The 25,404-nt window shown below is 50.1% G+C and overlaps 1 protein-coding gene across 5 annotated transcripts in view; it reads left to right on the plus strand.

The window, feature by feature from the left end:
• Positions 1-25,404, plus strand: part of SEMA5B (semaphorin 5B) — a 241,460-nt gene that overhangs the window by 173,621 nt on the left and 42,435 nt on the right. For all 5 annotated transcript variants that reach the window (XM_073545278.1, XM_073545282.1, XM_073545279.1 and 2 more), the window contains 3 exons: positions 8,124-8,241; positions 9,037-9,212; positions 17,245-17,388. In XM_073545278.1, the coding sequence (XP_073401379.1) occupies positions 8,124-8,241; positions 9,037-9,212; positions 17,245-17,388 (438 nt within the window). The remainder of the gene's footprint in view (positions 1-8,123; positions 8,242-9,036; positions 9,213-17,244; positions 17,389-25,404) is intronic.

Consider the following 25,404-nt stretch of genomic DNA (forward strand, 5'->3'; position numbering starts at 1 on the left):
CATTGGGGAAAAAAATTCCTTCCCGACTCCACATACGGCAATCAGACTAGCTCCCTGGATCAACGCAATATTAAGGAGACTAGTGTATATACCCTGTAATATTATACTTTTCAAGAAAGGCATCCAGTCCCTTCTTAAATTTTAGTAGGGAATCACTCATTACAACATCATATGGCAGAGAGTTCCATAGTCTCACTGCTCTTACAGTAAAGAATCCGCGTCTGTGAGTATGCTTAAACCTTCTTTCCTCCAGACGTAGAGGATGCCCCCTTGTCCCCGTCACAGGTCTAAGAGTAAAAAGATCATTAGAAAGGTCTTTGTATTGTCCCCGCATATATTTATACATTGTAATAAGATCACCCCTAAGCCTTCGATTCTCCAAACTAAATAACCCCAAGTGTAATAACCTGTCTTGGTATTGCAGACCCCCTAGTTCCCTAATAACCTTGGTCGCTCTTCTCTGCACCCGCTCCAGTTCAGCTATGTCTTTCTTATACACCGGAGACCAGAACTGTACACAGTATTCTAAGTGTGGTCGCACTAGTGACTTATATAGAGGTAAAATTATGTTCTCCTCATGAGCATCTATGCCTCTTTTAATGCATCCCATTATTTTATTTGCCTTTGCAGCAGCTGCCTGACACTGGCCACTAAATGTGAGTTTGTCGTCCACCCATACACCCAGGTCTTTTTCAGTGACTGTTTTGCCCAGTGTTTTACAATTAAGCACATAATTATACAACTTGTTCGTTCTACCCAAGTGCATGACCTTACATTTATCCCCATTAAAGCTCATTTGCCATTTATCTTGCTATTATTTTTAGGGTTACTGCTCTTTGTAGGGCTGCCCAGCATTTGCAAAATGTTTTACACATAAAGGCTGCAAAATGTTACTAATTCTTTGCGGTGTGTGTCCTCATCGCTCTTAGGTGGCAGCTCCTGCGGGTTGTAAGTAAGTCTATGGGGCCGTACTTGCACCCATACAGTTTGTGCCTGTGCTCCGTGCTGCACAGGAGTTGCGCACTTCAGAGCCGTGTTGTATGCGATCAGAGGGATCTTCTAACCCAAGCAGTCAGCGGCTCTCTGCACCCCACATAATAGAAGTGATATATAATAATAATATATAAATGTAGATACTTTGTGTAAGTGCCGGGCCTGTACCTAATCTCAGCCTCCTTATTTTACTTTTATTCCTTTTTTATTTTTAGAAGAAAACTATTCTAATCTGAGCTCCTTTTTTTCTGAGGTCCGAGCTCTTTATTCTGAGGTCCGAGCTCCTTTTTGTGAGGTTCGAGCTCCTTTGTCTGAGCTCCGAGCTCCTTTTTCTGAGGTCCCAGCTCCTTTTTCTGAGGTCCCAGCTCCTATTTCTGAGGTCCCAGCTCCTTTTTCTGAGGTCCCAGCTCCTATTTCTGAGGTCCCAGCTCCTATTTCTGAGGTCCCAGCTCCTATTTCTGAGGTCCCAGCTCCTATTTCTGAGGTCCCAGCTCCTATTTCTGAGGTCCCAGCTCCTATTTCTGAGGTCCCAGCTCCTATTTCTGAGGTCCCAGCTCCTTTTTCTGAGGTCCCAGCTCCTTTTTCTGAGGTCCCAGCTCCTATTTCTGAGGTCCCAGCTCCTTTTTCTGAGGTCCCAGCTCCTTTTTCTGAGGTCCCAGCTCCTATTTCTGAGGTCCCAGCTCCTATTTCTGAGGTCCCAGTTCCTATTTCTGAGGTCCCAGCTCCTATTTCTGAGGTCCCAGCTCCTTTTTCTGAGGTCCCAGCTCCTATTTCTGAGGTCCCAGCTCCTATTTCTGAGGTCCCAGCTCCTATTTCTGAGGTCCCAGCTCCTATTTCTGAGGTCCCAGCTCCTTTTTCTGAGGTCCCAGCTCCTTTTTCTGAGGTCCCAGCTCCTTTTTCTGAGGTCCCAGCTCCTTTTTCCGAGGTCCCCACGCTCCTCTGAAGATGTGTATGGGATTACCCTGGGACCCTCCTGGCTGTGTTTGTGGGATTATCCCGATATCCCCCGGTGTGTTCGGCACTGTTCACGTTAGTAGATTATGATGAATGAGACCCTGGCGGTTGCACGATGAAGAAAGCGTCAGGGAGCGGCTGGTAATTAGCCGCTGATTAAAGGCTAATAGGACTGACTCTGCCGCTCGCTCCACCCTGGACTCATTCGGGGGATTTGCTCTTAATTTCGTGACTGCGGCGTTGTCACTTATGTGCCGCCACAATACAGCTCTCCAGGGGACAATCACATCAGCACGGCTGTCTGGAGGCCTCCATGTTTTGTCTATGGAGCAGCTCAGGACAACGGATTCCAACCTTGGAAAGTCATCCAAGGTTATTCTGCAGATTGAGTCTCCTCGATCCGCCGGAGCTGAGCTAAATGGGCTCCTGAAAGCCCCGAGCCGGGGTCCTCATCAGTGCAGCTGCATTGTTCTAGCCGATCGCAGCGCCGCCTTTAACCCTTGCTCTCCATTCCCAGGGTGGCTGCCATCTTCCAGTGATGGGCTGCTGCCCCTTGACGAGGAGGTGGCAGCTTGGCTACTAAGTTTTGTCTTATTTGGTTCCATGGTTTTTCTACTCTTGTCCACTCTGACAGCACTTCACCTCCAGCATGCCCCACCATTTGCCGTAGTAGTAGTTTTGGATTAGTTGCCGTACAGCCATTGCGCCGCGCCGTTTCCAGGTGGTGTGGATTCTCCTGATGCTCCTGTCGGGCACGTGTCCCTCATCAGTCCTTCTTTATATCACTTCTCGCTACTGCTTACAAGCTACGAGCGCGGCGGCGGCAGGAAAGTGTTTGTATATGGATGTTTTATGGGGTAATCGATTATTTATGGCGTTTACACGGGTAATTTATGGTTACGAGCTCTCGTGGTTGGGATTATTGGCCTGTCACGGTGGGGATTGCTGTAGTTAATGGAGCATACAGTTATATCTGTAGCCCGTGCCGCCATGCCGAGCACCGAGCTGATGACTTAGTTGTGTGACTCGCCCCTGCGCCTCGCCAGCCTCGGTGCCCGCTCCGGCGGTACGACTGCTCCTGGCACACAACACTCGATATACCTCTTGTCTGGAGGATCTCCATTATTTGTCCCACACAGTTTTCTCCATAAATGGACTTTATATCATCCCTGGAATTTTGGAAATTCCACCTGAGCCGGGGGCGATGCCACCTGTGAGGGTGGAGTAGACGCTTTCTGCTCAGGCGCATGCCAACTATTCCTCATCCTGCTGCAGGCGACATCCATTGTAGGACGTGAGGCAGAGGCTGTAGCATCAGGATCAGGGGACGGTGAGGGTGATACTCGTATTTTCATCTATCAATAATCCTCCTATGCTCCATCCACTGTCTGTGACCACCGAATGCCCCCTGGCGTCTGCCACAAGTAATGCTGCATAGGGGTGCCATTATACTGTGTGCATACAACATGCCGCTGCAATGGTGCCATCACTATACCAGTGCCTGCCAATGCCATGGTGCCATCAGCGCTCACTATACCAGTGTCTGCCTGTGCCATGGTGCCATCAGCGCTCACTATACCATTGTCTGCCAATGCCATGGTGCCAACAGTCACTGCACTAGCCTATTGCCACATGGCAAATAGCTACTATAGTACCGGTCATTACTGGGCGCCGGATATAGTACCGGTCATTACTGGGCGCCGGATATAGTACCGGTCATTACTGGGCGCCGGATATAGTACCGGTCATTACTGGGCGCCGGATATAGTACCGGTCCTTACTGGGAGCCGGATATAGTACCGGTCATTACTGGGAGCCGGATATAGTACCGGTCCTTACTGGGCGCCGGATATAGTACCGGTCCTTACTGGGAGCCGGATATAGTACCGGTCCTTACTGGGAGCCGGATATAGTATCGGTCCTTACTGGGCGCCGGATATAGTACCGGTCCTTACTGGGCGCCGGATATAGTACCGGTCCTTACTGGGCGCCGGATATAGTACCGGCCATTACTGGGCGCCGGATATAGTACCGGCCATTACTGGGCGCCGGATATAGTACCGGCCATTACTGGGCGCCGGATATAGTACCGGCCATTACTGGGCGCCGGATATAGTACCGGCCATTACTGGGCGCCGGATATAGTACCGGCCATTACTGGGCGCCGGATATAGTACCGGTCATTACTGGGCGCCGGATATAGTACCGGCCATTACTGGGCGCCGGATATAGTACCGGCCATTACTGGGCGCCGGATATAGTACCGGCCATTACTGGGCGCCGGATATAGTACCGGCCATTTTTGGGCTTTAGATATAGTCTCTATTACTCCTTGACCACTCACGAACCGTCTTGTGCCCGTTACCATGTGCCGCCATATCTGTAGCCACAGTTCCACCGTACGGCACGTGTATGTCTCGTCCCTCTATCATCACTGCTTGGCACCACATTCTGCTCCAGCGGTCATGTGCGCAGGTGCAGTGTTGGGCACCGGAGTTTTCTGTGCCACAGATTATGAATTCATCGCCGCGTTGTGCCGGAGCCGCTGGATTTTCCCTCGTCTCTGGTGAAGTCCTCCATTTTTCCACCTCGTCGTCTTGCGCGGTTTCCTGCTCTGCTTTTTTTCTTTGGCTCCGGTGTTTGACATTCTGTTCTTGTTTCCTAATCACATCTGAGGCGTAATCTCTACCCTGAGAAATGGCGCCACTTTACCACGAGTGTTTTTTTCACACTTGGCTAAATCACATTACGATAGAACAAAGTAGATGCAAAGTGCCGCTCTCCACAGACTCGGCGGCCGCCGCCGCTCAGACCGCGCTGATTGCTCGCCATTCAGACCAAGAAGGCAGTGACAGTCACGGCATTAACCCCCCCGCTGCTGGAGCAGCTCAGATCAAAGGCCTGATTAACCCTTCAGTGCCCCAGGGGCACACATCAGCCATTACAGTGACCTCAGTAGCTCCACATCCACAGGTGACATTGCCACTAATTACCTCCGTGACTTTTGTGCCTCGGGGCCCTGCTGCATTCTGGGTGGCCCCGGCCGCGGGCTATTTTGGGTAGTCCCGGTGAAGTGTTGCAGGTTGCATGTGTGTAGGTGAGATTCCCCTACATCCCGAGGGGCCCGGATAATATCCTGCCCGGCTTCCTCTGTGCCCAGGCTCCGGGATCTCCGCTCTGAAAGGGGCCATTGTTCCAAGTTTTCTAACAAAACACGGTCCGCGCTTGTCCGCCGTCTACCGCTGCCTGTGAAAACTGTGTAGACAGACAGACAGACAGCGGCGCACGAACAGGGAAAGCTTTGTGTAACATTTGGCCTGATAAACCCGCAGCGGAAAGCCCGGGGGCATCTCTGCGCAACTTTGCGAATGGTTCCCCCCCTTCCATAATGCTCCATTTACAGGGGCCGCGCCGGCTGTTTATTTGCATCCCGTCTTCTCGCTTTGTTGTCCGGGCCACAGAGATTCTCGTGAAGCGTCGCAGTGTGCGGCGGATGAGTCGCCGCTTTGTGTACGCCCGCGTGTTTAATGTCAGACCGCCTTTGAACGTGGGCTCGGGGCGTTGGAGAGGGACATGAAGTAAGGCCTCCATCTGCCAAGAATCCAGCAGCTATTAATACCCGTCGGATTAAGCCGCCATCGTGGTGATGGCCGCCGCACATTGCTGTGCAGTTAGGTCAGTGGTGGAGATATGGGGGAACCCCGACTCTACGGCGCCTCCCGCTGCTGGCGCGTGTTCACACAACAGCTGCGTCTGTAGAAATGGCGCAGCTACCGGACTCGGTGACAATATGGCGCACGTCACATTGGGGAGACCTCAGTGACATATAGACGCTGCTCGTCCCACTGCCACACAGAAATCACTATGTCACCATGACGGGAGTGACTTCTCGGCCCCGACACCTCAGGGGCCACATTAGATGGCAGCAGCTACAGGTGGCAGCAGACAGTTATGCCCAGAGCGTCACACGACGTCACATAACCTGGGGGTCCGTTGTAGGATGGAGGAGAAGTTTAACCAACAGGGATGGGGGTGACCCGCAGACAGACACGAGACTGAGACAGGGTTTGTATTCAACAGGTCCGTTTTATTGGCCGTCCTCCTGACGACCACCGCAGCTCATCACCGCAGCTTCCACTCCTCTGTGCACAGGCCCCGGTACCTTTCCTTTGTTATTATAACCGTGGCGTCCTCTGTGGCTCTTCTCACTGTGGCTGCCCTAGGCCCATCTGAGTACACCGTCCGTCCAATACCCCCAGACCGTCTGCGGCTGCCGTCCCCTGGGTCACCCCCTGTGACCGCCTCAACTGTCAGTCCTCTCTGGAGCCTTTCTACTGTCTCTCTCTCTACAGCAGAACTTCCTGCCTCTTGTGCTCCTCTCACTGACTGGACCTTCCAGAACCTTCCCTCAACCTTTTATACTCCCAGTCCTGGTGGCTCCGCCCACTATCACCTGACCGTTTCCTTGACCAATGGCAGTTATGCAGTCCCACTCTTACACTCTCCACTGCCCTCTAATGGTCAAACTATAATACGGCACCCTTTTTCTTTATCTCGGCGCTTTCACAACTACGCTGCGCTATCCCTCGGCCTCTCGCTACAGGCGGATCTGTCCTTCAGTTCAACCTCCCTACACCGTGTGAGCAGGAGATACGTGGGGCAGATTGATGACACTGAAGGTCTCTGTTGCCCATAGCAACCAATCACAGCCCAGCTCTCATTTTACCAGAGCAGAATGCAGAATGGAAGCCGCACTCTGATTAGTTGCTATGGGCAGCAGAGACGGGTGAGCGGTGAGACGTCGCCGTACAGCAGGAGTGATGGCCACCGCGGCCCCTCGCCCCCCGCCTGCATCGGCTTCTCCTGAATTCTGCAGCTTTTCTGTCTTCTCCTTAGTTTGAACATGATGAATCTCAAGTGTGAAGTGTGGATGTCTGTGTGGGGCGCCATTACTTATATACAGTGCGCCCCCGTGTACAGGATGCGAGAAATGAACGAGACCAGGCAAAAGGAAGGAGGAGACGAAGGACCTCACTATCCCTTCAATACCCCAACCCTCCACTGTCCCTGTAATTACCCTCCCAATGGTCATCTATTGCCCCTCCCGGACTGTCCAACTGTTACCCCAACCCTCCACTGTCTTTCTATTACCCAGACCCCTCAATAGTTCATTACAGTGAAACACCCGCATTTTACCTTTAACACCCTTCCCCTGACATTGTCTATTGCCCCAACCCTCCCCCCACTGTCCCTGTAATTACCCTCCCAATGGTCATCTATTGCCCCTCCCGCTGTCCTTCTGTTACTACAACCCAACCCGCCAATGTCCCTGTATTTACCCCACCTCCCACTGCTCGTCTATTACCCCGACCCCTCCCGCTGCCGTTCCTTTACCCTGACCCCCCCCCCCCCCGGACTGTCCAACTGTTACCCCAAACCGCTAATGTCCCTGTATTTACCCCACCTCCCACTGCTCGTCTATTACCCCGACCCCTCCCGCTGCCGTTCCTTTACCCTGACCCCCCCCCCCCCCCGGACTGTCCAACTGTTACCCCAAACCGCCAATGTCCCTGTATTTACCCCACCTCCCACTGCTCGTCTATTACCCCGACCCCTCCCGCTGCCGTTCCTTTACCCTGACCCCCCCCCCCCCCGGACTGTCCAACTGTTACCCCAAACCGCTAATGTCCCTGTATTTACCCCACCTCCCCACTGCTCGTCTATTACCCCGACCAATCCCGCTGTTGTTCCGCTACTCTGCTCCCCCCCCCGGACTGCGACTGCTACACCAACCCAAACCGCTAATGTCCCTGTATTTACCCCACCTCCCACTGCTCGTCTATTACCCCAACCCCTCCCGCTGTCCTTCCACTACTCTGCCCCCCCAGACTGTCCGACTGTTAACCCAACCCAAACCACCAATGTCCCTGTATTTCCCCCAACTCCCGCCTTTCTCCCTATTCGTCTATTCACCCGACCCTCCCGCTGTCCTTCTGTTACCTTGACCCCCTTGCACTTGCCCTCTATTACCCCTCCCCACTGTCCCTGTAATTACTGCACCTCCACCCTCCTCCGCTGTCTCTTTATTACCCCGACCCTTCCCGCTGTCCTGTTACCACAACCCCCCCCAGTGCTTAGTGTCCAGATTAACCCTTGGCTCCTTTCTCTCTCTCCAGGACGTGTCTTGGCGCCAGGGACCCGTACTGCGGGTGGGACAGTAAGAAGAAGCGCTGCACCACCCTGGAGGACAGCTCCAACATGAGCCTGTGGTTCCAGAACATCACGGACTGCCCGGTGAGTGGCGCTGGCTCCGCCTACTACGTGACAGCCGGGGGCGGAGTGCGCGAGTCACATGCTCATGAAAGGAATTACCTAATTTAAATCTCATCCTATGATTGGAGAGCAGCACTAACCAATCAGAGGAAAGGATCCCATCTCCCTAACACCTTCTTCTGTGCGATCCCTGGGTCCATGTAAAAGAGCGGAGTTTTCATTATCGCTGACTGGCGATGTCATTATATTCTAAAGCTGGAATTGTATCATCGTGCGATGTCTCAAAATGCGTCAGTGTCTTTTATAATATAAAGGGGTTGTGTTATATTAGAGAAACATGGCTGCTTCCTTCCATGCACAGCGCCCCTCGTGTCCATGGTTGTGTTGGATATTGCGGCTCAGTTCTATATCTTTAGATACTGTACGCAGGCCATTGTCAGAGAGTGAAGGCGCGGACCCACGGCGCCACGACTTTTACATCCGTCCTGTCTCTGTAACGTTCCATTTCCCTCTACAATCGGCGTTGGTCGCAGCGCGTTTTTGGGGCGCTCAGCTCTCCATCCTCTCCGCAGCTCATCAGTCAGCAGGTAGATGACGTTAACAGGGATTATTACTGTAAAAAGTGCGGCTTTCACGCTCCCAGCTGGAGGTTGAGCTCCTATACGAAGTGTCGGGGAGGATTTCTATGTCTGATTCTGGTGCTGCCGCGGCTCGCGGGGTGGGGGGCACTTAATACGATGAGGTGTGGACCCTTCAGCCCAGGCCTAGACTACGTGCGCCTCCACGTTATTATCGCCACTCTTACTCTTCTTGCAGGTTCGCAACTTGACAATTAACGGAGGCCTCGGGGTGTGGGCAGCCTGGCAGCCATGTCAGCACTCGGATGGAGACTCCACGTGTCTGTGCCGCTCCAGAGCCTGTAACAATCCCGCTCCGCGCTGCGGGGGCCGTGAGTGTGAGGGGTCCCGTATAGAGATAGCCAACTGCTCGCGGTGAGTAGAAGTTTATTCATGAAGAATTCATGGACTGAACAAAAATAATGGACCCAGAGCCCGAAATACAGAGGTCAAAGGTCACAAAGTCTGTAGTGAATGAGTAGGTTACATACAACTCCAATTCCAAAAAGGCCGTGCAAAAATGTAAAGGAAGCCAGAATGATAAAATATAGTTTATCACACAGAACAGATCAGACGCTGGACGCTTTCCTATTTCATTTGATAAATTAATGGCAGCGACACATACCCCATGTTGCCTAGGCTCCGTCCCCCACTTTGCCCTGTGCGTGTTTTGGGAGAGGAACGTTGCCCCTTGTTGTCTGACGTCTGGTTCTTGCTGCCCCTCAGTTCGGGGTCTTTGCTGTATTTCTAGTTTCATACTGCTCCACATGTTTTCTATTGGTGGAAGGTCCGGCTGCAGGCGGTTGATTCATCACTGGTCTCTTCTTCTGTGGAGCTGTGCTGTGTGGTGTTCGCAGGTTGGGGTTTTACCATTGCCCTGCTAAAATACAAAAAGTCTTCCCTGAAATAGACGCTGTCTGGATGGAGCAGATGCTGTTCTATCACCTCTACATAATGCTCAGTATTGATGGCGCCTTTCATGTGTCCCTGCTATAGGCACGAATGTTCCCTATACATCAGAGATGTGAACTGTGCGCTCTGAACAAGGTGGATAGTCTCTCGCCTCCTGAGTCTGAAGAACACTGTGTCCCAGGCTTCTTAAATGTCTCCACGTTCTGATTCATCTGACCACAAAACAGTTTACCAGTTTTCCTCCGTCCAATACAAATGATCTTTGGCTCGCAGAACATGGCACCATTTTTGGATTGTGCTGAGATACGGCCTTTATTTTACATGATAGAACTGTCATCACAGATAATGATTTCTGAGTTACATCCTGTATTATACTCCAGAGCTGCACTCACTATTCTGCTGGTGCAGTCACTGTGTACATACATTACTGATCCTGAGTTACCTCCTGTATTATACTCCAGAGCTGAACTCACTATTCTGCTGGTGCAGTCACTGTGTACATACATTACATTACTGATCCTGAGTTACCTCCTGTATTATACCCCAGAGCTGCGCTCACTATTCTGCTGGTGCAGCCACTGTGTACATACATTACATTACTGAATCTGAGTTACCTCCTGTATTATACCCCAGAGCTGCACTCACTATTCTGCTGGTGCAGTCACTGTGTACATACATTACATTACTGATCCTGAGTGACCTCCTGTATTATACTCCAGAGCTGCAGTCACTATTCTGCTGGTGCAGTCACTGTGTACATACATTACATTACTGATCCTGAGTTACATCCTGTATTATACCCCAGAGCTGCACTCACTATTCTGGTGCAGTCACTGTGTACATACATTACATTACTGATCCTGAGTGACCTCCTGTATTATACTCCAGAGCTGCAGTCACTATTCTGCTGGTGCAGTCACTGTGTACATACATTACATTACTGATCCTGAGTTACATCCTGTATTATACCCCAGAGCTGCAGTCACTATTCTGCTGGTGCAGTCACTGTGTACATACATTACATTACTGATCCTGAGTTACCTCCTGTATTATACCCCAGAGCTGCACTCACTATTCTGCTGGTGCAGCCACTGTGTACATACATTAAATTACTGAATCTGAGTTACCTCCTGTATTGTACCCCAGAGCTGCACTCACTATTCTGCTGGTGCAGTCACTGTGTACATACATTACTTTACTGATCCTGAGTGACCTCCTGTATTATACTCCAGAGCTGCACTCACTATTCTGCTGGTGCAGTCACTGTGTACATACATTACATTACTGATCCTGAGTGACCTCCTGTATTATACTCCAGAGCTGCACTCACTATTCTGCTGGCGCAGTCACTGTGTACATACATTACATTACTGATCCTGAGTTACATCCTGTATTATACCTCAGAGCTGCACTCTCTATTCTGCTGGTGCAGTCACTGTGTACATACATTACATTACTGATACTGAGTTACATCCTGTATTATATTCCAGAGCTGCACTCACTATTCTGCTGGTGCTGACACGGTGTACATGCATTACATTACTGATCCTGAGTTACATCTTGTATTATACTCCAGAGCTGCACTCACTATTCTGCTGGTGCAGTCACTGTGTACATACATTACATTACTGATCCTGAGTTACCTCCGGTATTATACTCCAGAGCTGCACTCACTGTTCTGCTGGTGCAGTCACTGTGTACATACATTACATTACTGATTATATCAGTACTGGAGCGTTATAAGAGGGGCTGATATCAGTCACATATGGTGTAATGTCTGGGGTTATATCAGTACTGGAGCGTTATAAGAGGGGCTGATATCAGTCACATATGGTGTAATGTCTGGGGTTTATATCAGTACTGGAGCGTTATAAGAGGGGCTGATATCAGTCACATATGGTGTAATGTCTGGGGGTTATATCAGTACTGGAGCGTTATAAGAGGGGCTGATATCAGTCACATATGGTGTAATGTCTGGGGGTTATATCAGTACTGGAGCGTTATAAGAGGGGCTGATATCAGTCACATATGGTGTAATGTCTGGGGGTTATATCAGGACTGGAGCGTTATAAGAGGGGCTGATATCAGTCACATATGGTGTAATGTCTGGAGGTTATATCAGGACTGGAGCGTTATAAGAGGGGCTGTTATCAGTCACATATGGTGTAATGTCTGGGGTTATATCAGTACTGGAGCGTAATAAGAGGGGCTGATATCAGTCACATATGGTGTAATGTCTGGAGGTTATATCAGGACTGGAGCGTTATAAGAGGGGCTGTTATCAGTCACATATGGTGTAATGTCTGGAGGTTATATCAGTACTGGAGCATTATAAGAGGGGCTGATATCAGTCACATATGATGTAATGTCTGGAGGTTATATCCGTACTGGAGCGTTATAAGAGGGGCTGTTATCAGTCACATATGGTGTAATGTCTGGAGGTTATATCAGTACTGGAGCAATATAAGAGGGGCTGATATCAGTCACATATGATGTAATGTCTGGAGGTTATATCCGTACTGGAGCGTTATAAGAGGGGCTGATATCAGTCACATATGGTGTAATATCTGGAGGTTATATCAGTACTGGAGCGTTATAAGAGAGGCTGATATCAGTCACATATGGTGTAATGTCTGGAGGTTATATCAGTACTGGAGCGTTATAAGAGGGGCTGATATCAGTCACATATGGTGTAATATCTGGAGGTTATATCAGTACTGGAGCGTTATAAGAGGGGCTGATATCAGTCACATATGATGTAATGTCTGGAGGTTATATCAGTACTGGAGCATTATAAGAGGGGCTGATATCAGTCACATATGGTGTAATGTCTGGAGGTTATATCAGTACTGGAGCGTTATAAGAGGGGCTGATATCAGTCACATATGATGTAATGTCTGGGGGTTATATCAGTACTGGAGCGTTATAAGAGGGGCTGATATCAGTCACATATGGTGTAATATCTGGAGGTTATATCAGTACTGGAGCGTTATAAGAGGGGCTGATATCAGTCACATATGATGTAATGTCTGGGGGTTATATCAGTACTGGAGCGTTATAAGAGGGGCTGATATCAGTCACATATGATGTAATGTCTGGAGGTTATATCCGTACTGGAGCGTTATAAGAGGGGCTGATATCAGTCACATATGGTGTAATGTCTGGGGGTTATATCAGTACTGGAGCGTTATAAGAGGGGCTGATATCAGTCACATATGGTGTAATGTCTGGAGGTTATATCAGCACTGGAGCGTTATATGAGGGGCGGCTGATGGTGGATTCTGTCTCCTGACCGGTCACTGCTGAGTTTCTGGTGCAGTGGGTTGTACACATCTGTGGCGGCTGCTCTTCCATATGGAGGTTGTTAGAATCTGCGGCTCAGGAAATGAGTTTTCCTTGTTTGTTCTCTGACTTCTCACAGTAGAGACCCTCTGGAGTTTTCTTCTCTGGATCTGGTGCTGAGAGCCCCTGCAGACCTGGCTGTGCTCCTCGGACTTGTGCACAGGAGCTTACACTCTTGTTATTGGGGATACACTGAGGGAACCTGTGTGTTGCACAGTGTAACACCCCAATCTGCCGCAGCTGTGTGCACGGGGCGGGGGCCATGTCTGCCTACTGCAGAATACACAGTGCTATGGCTAATAATCAGGTGTGAGGAGGAGGAGTGATACACAATGCACAGACTTTACACCCTGAACTGGAGGAGAAGCTGATGGTGGCGGGAGGAGGCTGCAGACTGCTGCTTCCCAGCATTCATCCACATGAGAGGTGCGCCCTCTTGCTGCAGTGGTGGGAATTACATGGACATCCAGATGACTGACACAACTCTGCACAATCCCATCTTCCAGCTTGGAGCACTCCCATCATCCAGCTCCGTGTGATGCTATTTGCCATCATCCAGCTCGGTGTGATGCTATTTGCCATCATCCAGCTCGGTGTGATGCTATTTGCCATCATCCAGCTCGGTGTGATGCCATTTCCCATCATCCAGCTCAGTGTGATGCTATTTGCCATCATCCAGCTCAATGTGATGCTATTTGCCATCATCCAGCTCGGTTTGATGCTATTTGCCATCATCCAGCTCGGTTTGATGCTATTTGCCATCATCCAGCTCAGTTTGATGCTATTTGCCATCATCCAGCTCAGTTTGATGCTATTTGCCATCATCAAGCTCCGTGTGATGCTATTTGCCATCATCAAGCTCCGTGTGATGCTATTTGCCATCATCAAGCTCCGTGTGATGCTATTTGCCATCATCAAGCTCAGTTTGATGCTATTTGCCATCATCCAGCTCCGTGTGACGCTATTTGCCATCATCCAGCTCGGTGTGATGCTATTTGCCATCATCCAGCTCAGTTTGATGCTATTTGCCATCCTCCAGCTCGGTGTGATGCTATTTGCCATCCTCCAGCTCGGTGTGATGCTATTTGCCATCCTCCAGCTCGGTGTGATGCTATTTGCCATCCTCCAGCTCGGTGTGATGCCTTTTGCCATCATCCAGCTCAGTGTGATGCTATTTGCCATCCTCCAGCTCGGTGTGATGCTATTTGCCATCCTCCAGCTCGGTGTGATGCTATTTGCCATCCTCCAGCTCGGTGTGATGCTATTTGCCATCCTCCAGCTCGGTGTGATGCCTTTTGCCATCATCCAGCTCGGTGTGATGCTATTTGCCATCCTCCAGCTCGGTGTGATGCTATTTGCCATCCTCCAGCTCGGTGTGATGCTATTTGCCATCCTCCAGCTCGGTGTGATGCTATTTGCCATCCTCCAGCTCGGTGTGATGCTATTTGCCATCCTCCAGCTCGGTGTGATGCTATTTGCCATCCTCCAGCTCGGTGTGATGCTATTTGCCATCCTCCAGCTCGGTGTGATGCTATTTGCCATCCTCCAGCTCGGTGTGATGCTATTTGCCATCCTCCAGCTCGGTGTGATGCCATTTGCCGTCCTCCAGCTCGGTGTGATGCCATTTGCCGTCCTCCAGCTCGGTGTGATGCCTTTTGCCATCATCCAGCTCAGTGTGATGCTATTTGCCATCACCCAGCTCGGTGTGATGCCTTTTGCCATCATCGTCCCACACACAGGTGCCGGCTCCGACTCTGAACTTCATTTCTCCAGTTTCTAGCAGTCTGTAATTATAATGTAACACATAGTAACGCTGTTCGGCGCTCATCACATGCTCTGTGAGCCGTCGCGGGGTCGGGGGCTGTCACTTCTGCGCGTTTGCTTACTGCGCTCACGTTATGATAATTACATGCTAATTCAGTGTTAATGAGTCTGTCGTCAACTTTTCACGTCCCCCTCCCCCATTTGTCGCTGCATGAATTCCACCTTTCCCCGATAGTTGGGAATCGTTTATTTAGAAAAGTGACGACAATTCTACATTCTGCTCAGAGACGGATCCACGGCTGATGGAACGTGCCGGACAGTGAATGCGTCTGTCAGGCGTCCGTCACATCGCTCTGTATAACGCACTGGCGCCATTTCCTTCTTGACGGCTGATGCTCGTGTCGTCTATGTCAGTCTTGATTGAGGAATGTTGTTATGGGATATACAGTAACTTGCGAAAGTATTCGGCCCTCTGGAACTATTCAACCTTTTCCCACATATCATGCTTCGAACATAAAGATACCAACTGTAAATTTTTGGTGAAAAATCAACAACAAGTGGGACACAATTGTGAAGTTGATCGAAATTTATTGGTTATTTTAAATTTTTGTGGAAATTCAAAAACTGAAAAGTGGGGCGTGCAATATTATTCGGCCCCTTTACTTTCAGTGCAGCAAACTCACTCCAGAAGTTCATTGTGGATCTCTGAATGATCCAATGTTGTCCTAAATGACTAATGATGACAAATATAATCCACCTGTGTGTAATCAAGACTCCGCATAAATGCACCTGCTCTGTGATAGCCTCAGGGTTCTGTTTGAAGCACAGAGAGCATCATGAAGACCAAGGAACACAACAGGCAGGTCTGTGATACTGTTGTGGAGAAGTTTAAAGCCGGATTTGGATACAAAATGATTTCTAAAACTAACCATCCCAAGGAGCACTGTGCAAGCGATCATATTGAAATGGAAGGAGTATCTTACCACTGCAAATCTACCAAGACCGCGGCCGTCCCTCTAAACTTTCACCTCAAACAAGGAGAAGACTGATCAGAGATGCAGCCAAGAGGCCCATGATCACTCTGGATGAGCTGCAGAGATCTACAGCTGAGGTGGGACAGTCTGTCCATAGGACAACAATCAGTCGTACACTGCACAAATCTGGCCTTTATGGAAGAGTGGTTTGAAGAAAGCGATTTCTCAAAGATATCCATAAAAAGTGTTGTTTAAAGTTTGCAACAAGCCACCTGGGAGACACCAAACATGTGGAAGAAGGTGCTCTGGTCAGATGAAACCAAAATCGAACTTTTTGGCAACAATGCCAAACGATATGTTTGGCGTAAAGGCAACACAGCTCATGACCCTGAACACACCATCCCCACTGTCAAACATGGTGGAGGCAGCATCATGGTTTAGGCCTTCTTTTCTTCAGCAGGGACAGGGAAGATGGTTAAAATTGATGGGAAGATGGATGGAGCCAAATACAGGACCATTCTTGAAGAAAACCTGTTGGAGTCTGCAAAAGACCTGAGACTGGGACGGAGATTTGTCTTCCAACAAGACAATGATCCCAAACATAAAGCAAAATCTACAATGGAATGGTTCCCAAATAAACGTATCCAGGTGTTAGAATGGCCAAGTCACAGTCCAGACCTGAATCCAATCGAGAATCTGTGGAAAGAGCTGAAAACTGCTGTTCACAAACGATCGCCATCCAACCTCATGGTTTGGCGAGAATTTCAGTCTCTCGATGTACAAAACTGACAGAGACATACCCCAAGAGACTGCAGCTGTAATCACAGCAAAAGGTGGCGCAACAAAGTATTAAGTTACAGGGGCCGAATAATATTGCACGCCCCACTTTTCAGTTTTTGAATTTCCACAAAAATTTAAAATAACCAATAAATTTCGTTCAACTTCACAATTGTGTCCCACTTGTTGTTGATTCTTCACCAGAAATTTACATTTGGTATCTTTATGTTTGAAGCATGATATGTGGGAAAAGGGTGAAAAGTTCCAGGGGGCCGAATACTTTCGCAAGGCACTGTATATGAAGAAGCTCCTCCCCATTGTCATTTCTGCTTTTTTTGGCTCCTCCCCCTTCATATTCACCTTATTAAAGTTACTATAAAAAAATGTTGAAAGAGTAAAAACTCCTGAAAGAGAAGCCGAGATTTCTCCTTGCAAAAGATAATTGATGGGAGGATGAAGGTGTCGGTGAGGCCGGCGGGTTCCTGCCCAGTTTCGCTTTTCGTGGAGTTTTTCTTGCTGATTGATAAAATTTGAAACTCTTTTATATAGAGAGAGAAGTTTGTGCGCAGCGCAGGGATTGGTCATGTGACCTGTCAATCATACATGACGGACACTGACATCTGCTTCGTTCCCTGCAGGAATGGCGGCTGGACCCCGTGGTCTTCCTGGGCGCAGTGCAGCACGTCCTGTGGGATCGGCTTCCAGGTGCGGCAGAGGACGTGTAGTAACCCGGCTCCACGGTTTGGAGGAAGAGTGTGCGTGGGACAGAGCAGAGAGGAACGGTGAGAATCTCCGTGTATCATCTCGTACCCCTAAATCATGAGCCAGATCGCGGCAGGTAGACGGTTAATGCCAGGGTGAGATCTGCGCAGTTCAAATAATTGTCTGTCACTTTGTAGCTCCTGCAGCCGCTCAAATAACGGCCTGTAACATTAATTATTCAGGATCCGCTGCACCGAGCAGAGATTGTATCATTACCGCCATCTCACCGTGTTTTCTTATAGCAACGAGATCATATCTGCTCCCCGGATTTCACTTAGTAAACGAGCAGCAGTTCATTAATATTTTATTTCATTAATGATCCCCCTGAAATAGCAGATCGATAGTGGAAGAGTATTTAATCATGAATCTGGCAAAAGAGGTGCAACAATAGAGCAGAAAGTCTCCCCTGGGCCTAATTTCTAGGAGAAAGATCCAGGTTTGGCATTTTAACTTCACATTTTTATGTATTATATACTCCAGAGCTGCGCTCACTATTCTGCTGGTGCAGTCACTGTGTACATACATTACGGATCCTGAGTTACATCCTGTATTATACCTCAGAGCTGCACTCACTATTCTGCTGGTGCAGTCACTATGTACATACATTACATTACTGATCCTGAGTTACATCCTGTATTATACCCCAGAGCTGCACTCACTGTTCTGCTGGTGCAGTCACTATGTACATTGTTATGAATGAGTCACTGAAGGAGGAAAAAACAAAATACCAGCTAAGTCCAGAAAAACCAGAGAGGTTGGCAGCTATCGGATTGCAGACCCCTGAACCTATCCACAACAACTAGCAGTAGCCGTGGGGGTTCCTACGGTGCCCTAGACCCCTCGATCACAGCCGGAGAGCTACATAGCCTAAAGACAGAAAGGGGAAAAACTAAACTTCCCCAGAGCAGACCCCAAAGCAATAGGCAGCCCCCAACATATAATGACGGTGAAGCAAGATGAAAACACTAACACAGATAGAAAGATAGGTTGAGCAAATGATGGGGCCCAAGCTAACTAGATAGGACAGGATAGGAAAGCTGCTGTCTGCCATCCGCAAAAACCCTATCAAAATGAGCCAACCGGCTGATAGGAAAAACAGGCCCTGAAGTCGCTAGGCTTCAAAAGACTAAATCAGCACTCAGGTATATTCTGAAGACAGAGCCAGAGATCAACAGATCAGAGACAAAAATGGAATTCAGCTCACCCCCGACCGGGGATGGCAGAACTCCCAAAAAACAAGGCAAAACAAAACTGAAGAGTACAATGCAGAGCAGAAAAACTTAGCTTTGAGACGCAGGAATCAGACTGGTCTCCAAGAATCCAGCAGGAAAATCACCAGCCAGGAAGAAGGGCGTCGGCAGCCTTATATCCAGTCCTCAATTCCAGCCACCCAGTTATCATCTAGCTGCCCAGGTGTTTGGTAATCAGTCTCACTACCTTCACCAGAGGAGGGAGTTCATCAGACCTCAATGGTGAAGGGAAAAATGAACTCACAACAGTACATACATTACATTACTGATCCTGAGTTACATCCTGTTTTATACCCCAGAGCTGCACTCACTATTCTGCTGGTGCAGTCACTGTGTACATACATTACTGATCATGAGTTACATCCTGTATTATACTCCAGAGCTGCACTCACTATTCTGCTGGTGCAGTCACTATGTACATACATTACATTACTGATCCTGAGTTACATCCTGTATTATACTCCAGAGCTGCACTCACTATTCTGCTGGTGCAGTCACTATGTACATACATTACATTACTGATCCTGAGTTACATCCTGTTTTATACCCCAGAGCTGCACTCACTATTCTGCTGGTGCAGTCACTGTGTACATACATTACATTACTGATCCTGAGTTACATCCTGTATTATACTCCAGAGCTGCACTCACTATTCTGCTGGTGCAGTCACTGTGTACATACATTACATTACTGATCCTTAGTTACATCCTGTATTATACTCCTGAGCTGCACTCACTATTCTGCTGGTGCAGTCACTGTGTACATACATTACATTACTGATCCTGAGTTACATCCTGTATTATACTCCAGAGCTGCACTCACTATTCTGCTGGTGCAGTCACTGTGTACATACATTACATTACTGATCCTGAGTTACATCCTGTATTATACTCCACAGCTGCACTCACTATTCTGCTGGTGCAGTCACTGTGTACATACATTACATTACTGATCCTGAGTTACATCCTGTATTATACTCCACAGCTGCACTCACTATTCTGCTGGTGCAGTCACTGTGTACATACATTACTGATCCTGAGTTACATCCTGTATTATACCCCAGAGCTGCACTCACTATTCTGCTGGTGCAGTCACTGTGTACATACATTACATTACTGATCATGAGTTACATCCTGTATTATACTCCAGAGCTGCACTCACTATTCTGCTGGTGCAGTCACTGTGTACATACATTACATTACTGATCCTGAGTTTCCTCCTGTATTATGCTCCGGAGCTGCACTCGCTGTTCTGCTGGACATTTCTGTGTTCAGACATGGTATCGGCGGTAGGTCTGCCTGCTGTGTGGCGAGGCCGTTCCTCTGCTGGTACACTGTAACGCTGTGTGATGTATGTGTGACTGTCACACGGTCTCGCGGTTCGTGTCGCTCTTGCTCAGGTGGTGATCAGGACGTTGGCGCGGTGTCCTGGAATATTGATATAAAATGCTAATGTCACCCCGTCTGGCCGCCGCTTGCTCCTCACATTTGGTAATGGACACAATTAATTTTCTTCTGCTGTTGAATCTATTTTCCTAATTGGACATTTTCTGGGCGTTTAACCCTGCGCGGGCGGTGCAGCCAGTCTGACCTTTTCACATGGAAACCAGAGAGAGCGTCGGGTTCATCAATATTCTGTTAATTGTGCTAATTGGCTGCTCCCAGGGGGCCTCCTCTCTGCCCTTTCTCATTAGACCTTGTCCTGGAGCCGTGTTACATTAGCGGGTAATGGCGGGACGCGTCTCCTTCGTGCCGTTATTTGGGGCGTTGCGCACATCCCATTATTATAATCCCAGTGATGTTCAGTCCGGCGCCACCTGTGAGTAACGCGCGGTTTATGGATGGACGTGCCACTTGTTACTACCTCCTGCACTGATCGGGCCGAACAATGACCCATCCAGGCCCTGAATGTTCCTGTGGTCAGACTTCGATTCCTGCTTAATTATCCCCCCCTCCCCCCAGATAACGGGCTTGTTACAATGTATCAGTATAGAGTGCATGGAAAAGTCTGTGCACCCCTGGACAAAATCACTGTTATTGTGATGAAATGATCTAATAGGGCCTTAGTTACAGGTGACACATTTCCTTTGTATTTTAGGGCAAAAAATTTATTTAATTATTTACATTACATTTTAAACATTATAAAATGAAAATGGGCCGATACAAAAGTTTGTGCACCCTGCTTGGCTAGTACCCAGTATCTCCCCTTTTGCAAGTATCACAGCTTGTAAACTCTTTTTGTAGCTTGACAAGAGTCTTTCAATTCTTGTTTGAGGGATTTTCCTCGATTCTTCCTTGGAGAATTCTTCCCGTTCTGTGAGATTCCTGGGGCGTCTCGCTTCCTCTGCTATTTTGAGGTCTCGCCACAGATTTTCTCCTTCGCCTCATTGGGGGACACAGATACTGTGGGTGTATGCTACTGCCACCTGGAGGCTGACACGAAGTGAAAAAAAGAGGTTATCTCCTCCTCCGCCGTATACACCCTCGCCCCGATTGCGGGCGGAAACCAATTTTTGGCTTAAGGCCCTGTCACACATAGCGATCTCGCTAGCGAGATCGCTGCTGAGTCACAAGTTTTGTGACACCACAGCGATCTCACCAGCAAGATCGCTGTGTGTGACAGCGAGCAGCCCCCCTGCCGGTATCGCTGATCGCTGCAAGAAACCTCTGGACATTTCTTTCGTCGCTGATCTCCCGCTGGCCAGCACGCATCGCTGCGTGTGACAGGCGGGAGACCAGCGATCAGCTGGTAACTAACGTATCCAAGGGACGCTCCCTGCATCAGCGCACTGGTAACTAACGAACACAGCGTCGCCGCGTGCTCGGCGTCGCCGCGCTGATCGTTGGTGAAGCTGCCTATGTGACAGCTCCCCAGCGATCACATAGCGACTTACCAGCGATCCTGACACATTGATATCGCTGTCGGGATCGCTGGTAAGTCGCTATGTGTGACTCCAGCTTTAGTGTCTGTTGGAGGCACACATCGGTCTGTCTCAAGACTGATTTTTTTTGAAGGGGTCCGATCTCCCCAAACCAACAACTGGCGAGCACGTGTGAGTGTCCCTCCATGTATCCTCTCCCGCACCGTGGGACATGATGCCGGACTTAGCCCTGTCCACCCTAGGGTTTTGAAAGAACGTAGTCCGTGCGGCCCCCACTGCCCCACTAATGATAAAGACTGCGGTGGGGCAAGGTGGCGGACGGTCCCTCTCCTCACCCCTTGAAGGGGTTAGCTGCAGCTAGGGTGCCTGCACCATCCTTCTTTCATATGCCCCCCCCCCCTCTACCTGAGCTGGACGGAGTTGGATGGCCAGGGAGGGCTCCTGCAGCGGCGCAGGGCTGGAGCCCTCAGCTTCTCCCGGGCAGCAGCAGAGACGGGCGTCCGGCAGCGGCGGTTCTGGGGTCCAGCGGTTCCACATTCCCCCCCCCCCCCCGGGCGGGTGGTTAAAATCAAGGCCGGCGCTAGGCCACGGCCAGAAGTCCCCAGGGTCTCGTCACGGCGGCCCCGCCCTCATGACCTGGGCGGATGCAGAAGAAATTTAGGCCCCGGCTTCAAGCGAAGGTAGGCCGCAAACGGAAGTACCGCTCCCAGGATCCCTTTCTTCTTCCGGGGGCCTGCCCGCAGTGGTAGCGCACAGATTGAAGCGACGCCTCGCACGCTGAGGACACAGGGGACACAGGACTGGAGTAAGTGCTGCCCCCCAGCCCCACAGAGAGGCCACGCTAACAGAAGCAAAGAGCGCCCTCCCCCGGCGGTATTTTCAGCACGGATGCCTGAGGTACAGCATGTCAGGAAAACCTAAGACGCATATGTTCTTATGGGATGCATGCATCTCCTGCCGGTCGGCTTTTCCGCGGGCGCAGACCAAGCGAGTATGTGAAGTCTGCGAGTCTGAAGGCGCTCAGGAGCCCTGCCCTGCGACCGAGCCCAGTGTACGAAGTCCCCCGGAATGGGCGTTATCACTGTCGCCATCTATGGCGTCACTAACGAGAGCAATCGAGTCCCTTCGGTCCCCAGATAGGGGCAGGAACAGTGGCTCGCCTGTCTCAGAGGGGTCCTCAAACCTCACAGGAGCCTCTGGCCTGCAGGGGCCCCGCTCACTCTAGGCAGACTCTGGGGAAACAAACCCACACGGCGTCTCCCGGTCCATCCTGTGCCTTGGCATCCGTGAGCTCTGCTTCTCACTCCCTGTCACCAGCAGTCGATAGCGAGCAAGGCTCGAACTACGACTCGTATGAACCCCTTGACCTAGATACGCTGGGTGGTCAGGAAACGGTTGACAGTCTCATAGATGCCGTCAACCAGACTTTGGGGATTGAGGATGATTCCACTCTGGCTTTGGGCCATAAGGTGTCATTTAAGTGAGTCAAGCGTCCCCATAGGGTATTTTGCACTCACCCTGAATTTGAGGACATAGTGCAACGACACAGAGAACGGCCGGACAGGCGTTTCTCGGACCAGAAGGCACTCGAGGCAAAGTATCCCTTTGCCCCGGATCTCCGTAAAAAGTGGACGGAATCCCCAACGGTGGATCCACCTGTGTCGCGCTTGGCTACAAAGAGTCTACTATCCGTGCCTAGTGGTTCTTCTATTAAGGATCCCACTGATCGTCTCATAGAGAACTTGGCTCGCTCAGTGTTTGAGGCATCAGGATCAGCCCTCTCTCCCTCGTTCGCAGCAACGTGGGTAGCCAAGGCCATGGTCTCTTGGTCAGAATCATTGAATAGAGCCTTGCAGGACATAGACCTACCAGCGGAAGTATCGGACATCACAAATCAGATAGCTATGGCGGGGGACTACTTGATCAATGCATCTTTAGATGCGGCCAACTGCGTGACACTTGCGGCCGCAAATGCAATCTCCATTAGGAGAGCACTATGGTTAAGGACATGGCGCGCCGATTCAGCCTCAAAAAAGTCCTTGACAGCGCTACCATACCACTGTGGCTGCCTGTTCGAAGAGAAGTTAGATCAGCTCATCTCCGACTCCACAGGAGGCAAGAGCGGTTTTCTTCCTCAACAAAAGGTTTCGTCACCGGTTTCAGGCGCTTCGCAACCCCGGGTGGACTACGGCAGCTAATTCCGCCGCGTCAGGGCGCCCCAACCAGAATAGGGACCGACAGATCTCATATAGAGCCAACCCATTGGGGAGGATGCGTACTAACCAGTCCAGGTCAAGAGGATCCAGGTCCCAAAGATCTTCAGCCAAATGACTCGGGGCATTTGTCAGGCGGTGTCAGCAAGGTAGGCGGCCGCCTACTCCGGTTTCACCACGCCTGGCTCAATGTCGCACTTGACACATGGGTGAGAGAGCTGGTGTCCAGGGTACAAGATAGAATTTGTCAGGTACCCCCAAGACGATTTTTTCTTTCCCGTCTTCCCAAAGTGGATTTCCAGGCAAAGGCTCTACTAGGAGCCATCGATTCACTCAGCCACAACGGAGTCATCATTCTGGTACCGGAAAACGAGAAGACTCAGGGCTTCTATTCCAATCTGTTTGCAGTCCCCAGAAAGGACGGGACTGTCAGGCCCGTTTTGGATCTAAAGCTCCTGAGCAAATTTATCAGGATCAGACATTTCCGGATGGAGTCTCTCCGTTCAGTCATTTCGGCAGTGGGGCAGGGAGAGTACTTGGCCTCTATCGATTTCCAGGACACCTATCTACATATCCCCATTTTCCCTCAGCATCAAAGGTTTCTACGCTTCCCCATCAACGGTCTACCTTTTCAGTTTGCAGCGCTGCCCTTCGGGCTAGCCACTGCCCCCAGAGTGTTCACAAAGGTCATGGCAGTCCCCATGGCCATTCTGCACTCCCGGGGCATAGTCGTATTCCCCTACTTAGACGACCTCTTGATCAAGGGCTTTTCAAGGCGGGCATGCAAGGAAAGTGTCAGCATCACGCTAGATACTCTTGCCTGCTTAGGGTGGTTGGTCAATGTAAAGAAGTCATCTCTTGTTCCAGCTCAGAGAATTTCCTTTTTAGGGATGACCTTCGACACTTGCCGAGGGTTGGTAATTCTCCCTCGAGACAATGCCCTGGCCCTCCGGCAGGGAGTGCGAGTACTGTGCCAACCAGTCCCTCACACCATCCGTTTCTGCATGAGAATTCTAGGAAAAATGGTGGCCTCGATGGAAGCGATCCCGTTTGCCCAGTTCCATCTTTGCCCCCTGCAGCACACCCTCTTGTCATCCTGGGACAAGAACCCGTTCACGCTCGATCATCGGTGCCGATTGTCCTCTCAGGTCAGACCGTCACTAGAGTGGTGGACGGTCAGTTCCTCCCTTCAGGGGAAACCCTTTCCCCCAGATCAGTGACTGTTGGTCACAACAGACGCCAGCCTCCTCGGCTGGGGAGCGTTTTTTCGCCACCACACGACCCAGGGACGGTGGTCACCACAGGAGGCACGTCTCCCGATCAACTTGTTATTATTTGCATATTCGTATTTCCAGGGGTGGATTAAGGGTAGCCAGGGCCTGGGGCAGTTCAGACTCTGTGGGCCCCCCTCGTCACGTGACGGGGGTCACGAATCGTAGAGCCACACTCTACATAGAGAATAATGGGGCCTCCAGCACCGACCTCCACCCGCAGAGCCACACTCTACATAGAGAATAATGGGGCCTCCAGCACCGACCTCCACCCGCAGAGCCACACTCTACATAGAGAATAATGGGGCCTCCAGCACCGACCTCCACCCGCAGAGCCACACTCTACATAGAGAATAATGGGGCCTCCAGCACCGACCTCCACCCGCAGAGCCACACTCTACATAGAGAATAATGGGGCCTC

This window comes from Dendrobates tinctorius, unplaced genomic scaffold, assembly GCF_039654945.1.
Source record: "Dendrobates tinctorius isolate UK_male_01 unplaced genomic scaffold, ASM3965494v1 ptg000143l, whole genome shotgun sequence".
Classification (NCBI taxonomy): domain Eukaryota; kingdom Metazoa; phylum Chordata; class Amphibia; order Anura; family Dendrobatidae; genus Dendrobates; species Dendrobates tinctorius.